General features: G+C 44.0%; 1 protein-coding gene across 1 annotated transcript in view; it reads right to left on the minus strand.

The window, feature by feature from the left end:
- Nucleotides 1-1,076: 1,076 nt before the first annotated feature.
- Nucleotides 1,077-11,256, minus strand: part of TADA1 (transcriptional adaptor 1) — a gene marked incomplete at its 5' end in the record, with an annotated part of 13,288 nt that continues 3,108 nt past the window's right edge. The window contains 5 exons of the mRNA XM_010020535.1: nucleotides 1,077-1,475; nucleotides 1,854-2,016; nucleotides 3,023-3,174; nucleotides 4,222-4,431; nucleotides 7,402-7,499. Coding sequence (XP_010018837.1) covers nucleotides 1,323-1,475; nucleotides 1,854-2,016; nucleotides 3,023-3,174; nucleotides 4,222-4,431; nucleotides 7,402-7,499 — 776 coding nt within the window. The remainder of the gene's footprint in view (nucleotides 1,476-1,853; nucleotides 2,017-3,022; nucleotides 3,175-4,221; nucleotides 4,432-7,401; nucleotides 7,500-11,256) is intronic.

The following is an 11,256-nucleotide window of genomic DNA, read 5'->3' on the forward strand; positions in this document are numbered from 1 at the left end:
CATCAGGAACCTGCACCCTCTTTCGTCCTGGGGGCACAGCAGCTAAAGAAACTGCAAGAGAAGGGAAGGATCTCCTATCCAAATACTTCCCAAACAGGAACACTAGAATAGAGTGGGACAATGAACTCCCCCTTTCATATCCCTCCCCAGAGGAAACTGTTTCAATTCCACTATCTGGTGGCACAATAAGCCAAGTCATCCTTCAGCAGGTATCTCCATACATGTAGTTAAAAACAGGTAATATATTAACTAAAACATTTAAATGGAATTCTCATGTTATAAAAGCACAGCAGGTGAAATTTCTCCTTTCGCACACAGTGATATGCATCCTCCCATGTGGAGAGGTGTGGCTGCATATTTTTCTGATGAAGTAAATGAAACATCTTGCTTAGGTTAAAAATCCAAGGAGCCTGCAATGCTGACAGTGCACTGGTATATGTATTCAGGGGTTGCTGTCCCACCTCAGGGATGGTCAAGCTGCCTGCTGTGAGGGCTAAACCATTAGCTATACTGACAGACACAGAGGTTGCCTCTTACCATAGGTCCAACAACTCCTAGAGCATCTGATCACCACTACTGCCAGACAGAGGTGAGTGAAAGACAAGGCTGATAGGAAAACACTACTCACAACCTGATTTTATTGTGCATTTTGGTAACTGGCGAGAGATTCCTATGACAGCATGCACATTCAAGTTTTGTGATGCAAAACAGTTCAAATGACAGCCTAGGAAGGACCTTTCCCTTTTTAGCCTGTTTTCTCAGAGTTTCTTAAAGTTTCCCTGGCAGAAGAGGAACAATGTCACCTTACAGAATTGCTCATCTTCAGAAGAGCCCACCATTCCAGTTAAATGAGTGGAAGAGGATCCCACCAACTGCAAAAGTTGGACAAGGCCCCTGGAGCCTGAGCTCAGAAAGGAAACTACCCAAGAGGCGAAGATGAGGAGGCAGATTCTCCATGCTCACAAAAAATTACACAAATACACCTTTTTTAAAAACCAACTCTTTCCACCCTCACATTTATTAAAAAAAATAAAAAACACACCCCCCACAAAAAAAGCAAATGAGAAAATCCAAACCAGTCTTTGCAAACAAATCTTTTGTTTCTCCTTCCCAATTCAGTGGAATTGCTGCAAGCACTCCATGACACCTGACTCTGGGGAAGCAGAGAAAGTGTACTGCAACTCAGTCATATTTCCATAGGAAAAGCTGACCCATAACTTACAACATCCTTGAAATGCTGACAGAGGTTTGTAAGAAGCATCCAAGTGTCAAGTCCAAGGAACAGCACTGTAGCCATCTGGGGCCTGACATGGCTCCTAGCTCTAGCAGAGCAGAAGGCCCTCCCTTGCTGCCAGGCGCTCACGATGGATTTTATCCTGTTGCAGCTCCTCATGGTTTGGATGCCAGAGTTTCATGACAATTCTCTCAATGTTTAGAGCATAGACAGTGTGCGCAGGAATAACTTCTTTGTGCACCTGGACATACACATTAGAAAACAAATTTCATGTTTTCATACACATTTCCCCACATTGCCCATGGAATAACCTCCCCACTGTGGATAAGCCCAACAGGTTGTCACACACAAGGAGAACTGCAACTTGCCAGCACTGCCATCCCAGTCAGCAGAGAGCAAACACCTGTTATGCCATTTTGTAAGGGAGTGGCACAGTAAGAAAATAATCATTTTGCTTAGACATCTCCCCAGTGCTGGGGTGATCACAGGTAACCCACTGCAGAAGCCTGCATGCCAGGACCAAATATTCCTTTAAGTACCCAGGTGGAACAAGAGAAGTAAGAACAGACATGCCAGGCTAAGTCACTTTGCTGCTATATGTGTAACATGAACAGATTACCTGCAATGCCTCAAAAAGGTCATACATGTTCACTGGTGGGAGGGATGCTGGTAAGGTGTCTCCAGAGCATGCCAGGAGTAGTGCTGCCTGCTGCTCAGCATCATCGGGCAGGGGCTGTGGAGCTAGACTCTGACCAGCAGAAGGCGTCGCACAGGTTGGAGGGCTGTAGACAGAGCAAACAGTAAAACCTTCCAGTCAAGACAACAGCACCAGCTTTGGAAGTCACACAGCAGCAGCTTGGCCCCAGGCTTGCTTTGCCCTATCAGTTGACTTAGCCCTTATGTACACAAAATTATTTCAGCTGTAATTAAAAATATCTTAAAAATTCCAGTTTTTTAAAAAAAAAATAGCACAAACTCATCCTCAACATGCTTCAAAGCCTGCTTAACTGATCTCGATTGTGCAACTTGTTATTTACAGCCAATTGCTTCTACTCAGCATAAGAATCAAGGCACTCGCAACATAAAACTGAAAGACACAAGCCGTTAAGCAGGGTTGTTTGGAGTGGATTGTCTTGTAGTGCTACAATCAAATCTTAAAAACACCCACGACCTCCTGTCAACTCCTAGAAGCTGCCACAAACACAACTGCCTCATACACACACGTTGCCAGATGCACAGCACAAGCTGTTTGACATTGAGACTCTGGAAAACAAGATAACCTTGAAGCTCTGCTAACTGGAAAGGCATGCCAAGGAGCCATAAATACATTTGGATTCAGGAAACAACAGGATGACCCGCAGGACACTGCTCTCACCAACATTCCACTCCTATGGCACAGCAACAATGCCCCACAAAGGCATGGGACATCTTCTGCCCATGGGAAGTTTCCCTGAGAACAGCAGAATTCCCGTCTCACTTACTACAGTTTCCAAAAAAGCAATAATTAATAAGGACATTCAGAGGACCAGGGGTCACCTTCACAAATTGATGCACAAGCACAAGTGAGAAAGAGGGACTTAAAATTGTCCTAAACTCCACTCCTGAGAAATCCCCATATTCCCCCTCCCTGTTTAGCCTTACAGTCCTCCATACTGATATCTTCCTAGTGTGAAAGCTAAACACCATTATTAACAGATTCCACTAAGTAAAAATAGAAACTGAACCATGGAGTAACTTCAGGACGAGCAACTTGCACGTGAAATTAACAGGGTGCTGAGAGCTCCTTACCACTCAATTAAATTGTTATAAGCAACAACACTGTTCTTCAGATATGGCTGAGGGTTAACATTGCTTCCAAAGGCATATTTGAAATGGCCATCTCTCAGACGATAAGCTTTCCGCCGGGATATCACAGATGTCAGAATATCCTTAAGATGGTTCTGCAGTGAAAAACAATCTTATTACACAGGCTGATTTATTTACTCTACCAAGCCACGGCTATGAGAAGTGCCTCACCAATTGGCAAGACAGAAGTAGTACTGCTATGACCACAAGGACCTAAAGATCTGGAAACAGCATCTGGACAATTTACAGTATGTTTTGACTGATAGAGTTGGATACAGAGAACATGGCACTGTGCAAGTACTGTAGGCATTAGCCTGTGAACTGTACTTTCATACATGATGCACTGCTTTAAATGTCAAAGAGGTTTCTTAAATGCTAGGAAATTCCCAACCTCTGACCCCTTTGATAAAGAGTTAAGAGATTTCATCACTGGCAGTAGATGTCACATTTGTACTGAAATACTGGCCCTAAAACTATAGCAAAAAGCCACTCACTGCTCATTTTCAGACTGTTCAGTTGCCTGGAAAGCGTTGGAGAAGCAACCATCTGAGAAAACAAGAAGGCAACTGCTTCTTAATCTGGCCTCAGTCCCAGATGGGGAATTCAGGTTGGCCTCCACATCCTGACTCCAGAAAACCATCCACACATCAACGCTTCAAGTAACAGCTGTGTCACTCCTCAGGTACGTCAGGTAATGCACCACTGACAGCCAAAACCAGCAAGAGCAGGCGCTTCACCTGTAGGTATTACCCAATCTGGTGCTTCACTTCCATGCCAGACACTTGCGCCTGTAACGGAGGTTTTGATTTTTTTTTTATAGAAGTGTTTAAACTGGTGCTCCCATTTTATCCCTGCTTTTAACTGACATGAACGGCATTTCCAAAACAGCTATTTAAGCATGCCCAGAGTTCCTCATATGAAAGCACTTAAAAATTTAACACTTGCAGGCAGAAATCCAAGACTTTACATCTACAATGCCATAAGTCTGGAAAGACCTTTGAGTCCCACATTACTCTTCCCAAGGCAAACTGGCAGTTAGAGAAACAGGTTTCCTCCCCACACTGAAGGGCTCTACCCCATACTGCACACAGAGCCTTTTATTGCTGGCATGAGAACACCACTGCTGCCCAGCCCAGTCTCACCTCTACAGCATAAACAACTGCTGTCACTGCCTCCTCTGTAACATTGTCTAGCCCATGCTCATATGCTGTTACGATCATCCTTCCTTCTAACTGGCCACGTGTAGGAAGCATCATGGTATGAGAACACAGCTTCAAATCATCATCTTCCTGAGGATCCTTTGCCACAAATTGCTGGGCTCCAGACAGCGGATTCTGAGGCTGGAACCGGTGCTGTTATGAATACAACATTAGATCAGAAGATAAATACCCAGTGAGACTCTTTGTTTCATCAAGCTAAACGTCCCTTCTCCAGTTGGAAAGCAAACACCTGTAAAAGCGTATCACAGTAGGACAAGCAGAGTGATATTCTTCCCCAGGATACTCTCCCAACCCCCAGTGATTTGTGACTGAAGAAATTTCTGAGCCAGAGTTGGTGTCCTTTTATTAAGCAACCCATGAACTTGTCCAGCAGCACCCTGAACCACCCAAACTTTAAGTATCCACAACAGCCTGCAGCAAGAAATTCTACTGTGTAACAGCACGCCACATGAAGAGTCACTTTCTCTGGTTTGCTCGGTCCCTCCCCCACCTGCTAGATTGATTTGATTCTCCTTTAAGTCTCAAATGCTAGTGCTAATTTTATGGACTTTCACATTTCTCAGTCACCTCCTCCTATGCTGAAGGGTTCTTGTCTATTTAGCTATTTATTGTAGAGAAGGGTTGGTTTTACTTACTAACTATACAGTTTCCATCAAGATTAAAACCCATCATCCTAAGCTTGTGTGATTGATTCTCATTTATTTAAAGCTTTAATTGGAACAACTTAGCCAAATTCCAAGTTTGAATTTCATAGTCTAGTCTCCCATGCACTTACAATACTCCAAGCAGAGCTGTGTTACTGAGCAGCCACTGATTCCAAGATGAATTATGACTACTTTTCAGAACTGCCTCAGTTATTTAGGGAAAAACAGGCATCATAGAAGAGGAAGTCATACCACAAGATGGCAACCCCCATTTTCCAGGCCATATATTCCAGCACAATGCCCTTGCAGAGCTGGTGTCTCAAGCTCCAAGTGCTTGTGGTGGCCTGTAGGAAGCCTGAGGTCCCAGGTAAAGCAGGGAAAAAATCAGATGAGAACAACTGATCCTTGAGCCCAGACATGTGCTTGCCCCAGCCCCAGCCCAGAAGGGAACAAGCTGATCAAGTACTCCCACAAGCATCCAAGCCACAAATCTGGTGGCTCTGGAATGAAGATTGCTGCGAGGTTCTCACGGGGCATCAAGACAAACACATTCTTTAAATATAAACAATGAATATACAGCAAAGTGGATCTCTCACATCTTGGTTTCAGGAGAAGAAGAGTGGCTGCTTTATTCAAACGACAGTGCGGCATTTAACTGAAGAGTGAAAAACCAATCCACCCACCAGTTATGTGAAAGCAGGTTTCCCTCCCTGTAATTCTGAACACTTATGCTTTCATTACAGGAAAGCCACATATCTGTATGCCTGGAAAAAAAGACCTGCAAAATGTAAGCAACTCTTAAGGAGAATGTGGTTTGGCAGAGCAGAAGCCAACTGGAATGAACCTGTGGTCATTCACAGCTGTTACTCTGACCAATGAGGGAAACATCACAAAATATCAAGGCACTTCAAGTTCGTACTGCTCAGGAATTCCACTAGCAGTAGACAAACCCATTAATCACAACATACACTTCATACAGTACTTACTACCAAGCATTCCAGGAATATGTGTATAAACACACACAGGGGGATCTGAGTAAACCAAATTCCAAGGCTTTCACTACATCACAACTTGTTCCTCAGCCTCTCCTCCACTTGCTACTGAAAAGTTACAGTGAAGTTTTGAAACAAAAAGATGACAGGCTGCCATCAGAATATAGGTCTCAGCTGTGAACGCTGCAGAATATTTCAGCAGTTTCCAAATACAACAAGCCTTCAGTTGGACACATCCCTCAAACACCAGTCACTGAAGCACACACATGGTGCCTAATTATAGTCCCCAGAAGTGCAGTATGCACTTCAGCTGAGCCAAGCTAACCCCTTATAGCCTAAGACCAGGAGGTTTCACACGCCCTTTCTCCCCTACCCCCAGCCCCTTCTTCCTTTTCACTGCCTTTGGCATTCATTCAACCACAAGGAACACTGATCCAGCTGAATAAACCAGCAAGAAAAACTTGGGGTTTGTGGTCTTTTTTTGTGTGGTTAGTTTTCTGCCGTGTCAGAAGCTGTCCACAGCTTCTCTAAACAACCTGTTCCATGTCTCACCACTCTCACAGTGAAGAATTTTTCCTAACGTCTAATCTAAATCTCCCCTCTGTCAGTTTAAAGCCATTTCCCCTTGTCCTGTCACTACATGCCCTTGTAAAAATCTCCAGATTTCTTGTAGGCCCCCATGATGTGCTCAGACTGCCTCATCAAACCCCACCTTGTCAAAGACAGTGCCCCATCCCAATCCTCTTTCACTCCAGGCCCCCTCCACACTGGTCTGGCAGTGCCAAAACAACTGTAGAACAAACACAGACAGTACTAGATGGATGTACAGAGCCTTGAACTGGATCTTGCATGTTTATCTGCCACCTACCAGAAGACAGCATCTTTGTGAAACGTGTTCTGAAACAACTTGACCCTCCAAAAACATTCCACCCAACGAACACCTTACTTCTAACATTTTGGATTGCAGAGTCCTGTAGAGCAGATCACACAATAACCAAGTTCTGCCTGACTCCCGAATAAATAGGAAATCCCTTTTGCTTCAAGTATCTGGTAGATGTATGAAGTGAACAAGATATTACAGAGAACGCAAGAGGTGAATGAAACTATGAAAGACCTGCCCAAGCGTAACTGCAGTGACCATAGAGCTGAAGTTACTCCTTGCCTGGTTCCTGGAATACAAGCTTTTGCAACTTTGACATTTAGGTGGCCTTCCATGGATTCTCTGGTATCTAACAAAGACAGGTCACACTGTAGCTTTTATCCCAGAGGCTTCCACGAGAGAGGCAGCAGTCACTAACCCTCCAGCTCTGGCTCCAATCCAGAACTCAAAACAAATATGACATACATCACTGCACATGTTGGGCTTCCATCACCCCTGGTAGCAAGAAAAGCTACATGCATGTGCAGAGTTCTTCATCCCTGAAAGAATGTCAGAGAGCCACGACCATTTGATCACGGACACTTACATCAAACTTTTGTCGAACAGAAGATATCTTTTTCTTTCCTTTGGGTTTTCCAGGTTTAGTTGCAGAGCCACCTGGCCATGGCAGAGTTCCAGCACCTTCTACAAATTGAAAAGGGAAAAAAAAAAAAAAAAAAAAAAAATCAAACCCAAAAAACCACAAACCAAAAAACAAGCATCAATCAGTAGGTGTTGCTAATTTAGGGCCAGGATGAAACTGTCCACACAAGAAAACCCTTAACCCAAAAATCAAGAGCCATGGCCCAAAAGAAGGACTTCTCAGAGGAGAATGCTTTTGGCAGCCCTTCCCTTCCTTCATCCGCCCCCTGCTAGCTTGACTTATTCATGTCCCATTGCCTTAGCAGAAGCTTGTCTGCACACCACAAAAACCCACAGCAGAAGGATGGAGATGAGCACAACCACCAGGGAAAGTCACAAGGAAGGAACAAGCCATTTATTCCGTCAGGAAGATGACAGGACCTTGCCCATGAGGAGGATCCTCCTCCCACCAACTCCTGGATCAGATCAGGTGATAACCAGCAGGATCAAGCAGTCTGACTTGTTACATATACCTTCACAGTTAGTTCCCCATCAGCTTTAGCCAGCTTTGTCTCACACCCTTGTTAAACATCACAGCTGATCATTCTTGTTATGCTGAGGGGAGACAGGAGAAGAACTGCAAAGGCCACTGAGCCCAGGAGCAGGATGACACCAAAGCGAGCAGTGAGCTTGTGACTGACCAGAACTGGCAGGCAGCTGAGAAAGTGATCACTCTGTAGTACCAATAAATACATTCGACCACATCAGAAGTCCACAGTATGCTGTCTGACAGCCATGCCTATAGTAGGTCAAATCACATTCTGATAATGTGAATTGTCACAGTGCTATTGGCAAGGACAGCCTAGCAGACTTCCCACTGAGGAGTTTACAGGATCTATGCACAATTCCTTCAGGTACACTGGCACTATGACAACGTTGGATTGGATGCACATGCACTTGCTGACAGTGGACAAAAAGTAGAACCCAAAGACTGGACAGCCCTCTCATGGCTCTGCTTTGCACCACCAGCATCCTCCTCCCTCAATTTTGCATGGCACATGAGCAGCCTTTTTGAGCCCTTGCCCACCTCCAGGGATCTTGGACAACTGAGCTCTGAAGGTATTTCAGTCAGCTCCAAATAAATGGAGGCTGAAGCTCTGCTGCCAGGCACAGCTGATATTTCAGATGTTCTCTCACCCAAGAGCAGCATTTGCCATTACAAGAAACAACAGCAGCCAAACCACGACTCACCATCCACAGCCTGGCCAGCCTCAGGCACATTCCCTGAGTACCAACAACCAACCAGTTCTGGTTCCCTCCTGTTACTGCAGGCTGCCACAGCTCAACACCAGTTTCACATCAACCTGTGTGTTTACCTCCAGCTCTCATAACTATGTTTAATTTGCCGTAATCAGGAATTCATAAATACAATTATACTACAGCCCTGTTTATAGGGAATGAGGCTGGCTAGAGGTCCTTGGCTATGTGGAGCTTCCCACTGTCTTGGCTGGAGCACGCGTGGCGTCCTTTGCCATGAAAGAAAAACAACTTCTAAAACATGACTTTAAGGGTCAGGTTAAACGAGAAGATTTAGGTGAAGTTTTTGAACCATCAACTGCTAAGAAGGGGTTAGAAACAACCTACACACACAGAGATGACATACTGTTCCTATAAAAAAAAGTTTACTAAAAAGTTTAGCTACATTGTCTTGGTGAGGTGAACACCAATAGTCTGCTACGAGCCCTGTTGTCCAAATCCACCAGTCAATTACAGAAAATTAAAAGATAATAAATCCCCTCCAAAAATTGTAAGGCTGGTGTCACTACTCATCACTACATCACAGGAGAGGCCCTCATGAGTGGGTGTGGGAAAGCACCCTGAGGGCAACCATCTTAAGGACCACTATGGCCCTTCATCAAGATCTCAGGGCTTACATCTTAGGATCTATCAAAATAGCGCTACTTCTCTCACAAGATGCTTTGCTCTTTACAGATGAGTCCTTCCTTGACCCTCCTCCACTCCTCCACAGCAGGTCAGACCCCTTCTAGGTAGGGGGGGATTAGGTGTGTTATGGACACAGTAATTACCTGGTCTATTTCAAAGCATTCAATAAAAGCACATCTCTAGCTTGCAATGCCACCCCACCCTAGGCCCTTCCTCCTTATGAGGAGTCACATACAGCTCCTTCTCAGCCTCACTTGTGAAAGCTTCCTTAGCTACTAACTATACGACAGGTGGTGGAGACAAAGAAACTGGAACGGATGAAGACAGAAACAAACCACCCTTTTGTCTGACAATGTATTACAGATTAACAGGTTACAGCAGGGTCAGAATTTTTTACATGTCTTATTTAAAAATATATTATAATGACTTTTAAACTAAATGGCAACTTATTTTCAAGGCTTTGACAGTGGATCTGAAAGATGCAACTTAACTGAATCTCAGCCTGTGCATTAAAAAAAAAAACAACAACATCAAATTTAGCCAGACTTAGCTTAGAATAGGAAAATGTGAGATACTATCTCCTATTGTTCATTATAATGAGGCCAGAGCAGAATTTTTTTGGCTTCTTTTCCAGGTTTTCCTATTACCAACCCTGTCTTGCACTAGACAAAGAAAGCAAAATTTCCCTCTAGTATTCTAAGAAAACCAGTACTTGCATTCCTGGCCACAAATGACGAGGCTGGGTTGTCCCAGGCAAGAAACTTCAGAGGTGTTAGCAGCTTTCTTTTAATCTTGCTAGCAAGAGAATGAGATATTAACAAGCCACAGCAATGGCTGCCTGATATGCCTTCAGAGATGAGCAACAGATAAGAATGTTTCTCTTAGAGCTGCCACGTATCTGCAGAGATGGCACCAGCCAGTCCAGACAGAGCGTGTCAGGTTTTCCTGACATGCTGCACCAGCACCACATAGGAGGAAAGAACAAAGATACAAACAGAGAAAGTCAGAACAGAGAAAAGCAGCCAGGAACAGGAAACATGTATTTTTCCACCTTCATTTATACAATCTTCAACTGTTTTAGATTTTATTTTCTTGCACAGACAAGGGTTTAGTCAAATATATTCTGATGACCTTCCTCTGTCAACAATTCACACTTCCACTTTCTTCTTTTTCTCTCTTCCCAGCTCTGGAGGAAAGTGAACTCAGGCAACCTGAGCCCATCTCACAGGTGGCAGCCCTTCAAGCAAAGCCTGCTCCTGCTATCCCAGCATGAGTTCCAATTTGCTGAACCATCTCTTAGACGGCTCCAGATTACTAGCAAATAAATTAAACCCTTACAACACTAACTCAAGTGCATGCAATTGTCTCAGGTTTATTGTTAACATTTAGCTAAGGAGGGAGGTAACAGTTCAAATGAGGTAAGAACTCAAGAAACCTTGCTGACTTGATTGCAACAAATAAGGTAAGTTTAGTGAGCAAGTCCATGCAGGTTTAAAAAGGCTTTAAATTTGAGTTCTTTTTGATGGAAAATGACATAAAAATTCAGAAAAGCATTTATGAAAATATTGGTAGAAAGAACACCAAAGAAAACAATTTTCATGTAATGAGAATTGTGCCATACCACTCAAGCTGGTATAGCCAACCTAAAAATTACCATTAAGGCACACTGTAGTATTTTGGATAGCACATTTCAGGGAATTTCTCTCTTCTGGCACTTTCACAGCTTCCCAGCTATGTTACAGCTGGGTGCCACTCAAGTATTTATGGGTGTCTTCACAAATATGGCTAGCAGAGGGAACAACATCATCCATTTTTAAAAAGGGCAGAGAAGCCAGATTCAGGGTTCCTCAGGACCCTGCTGTGCCCTCAGTGGGAG

This window comes from Nestor notabilis, unplaced genomic scaffold (genome assembly GCF_000696875.1).
Source record: "Nestor notabilis isolate BGI_N333 unplaced genomic scaffold, ASM69687v1 scaffold18030, whole genome shotgun sequence".
NCBI lineage: Eukaryota > Metazoa > Chordata > Aves > Psittaciformes > Psittacidae > Nestor > Nestor notabilis.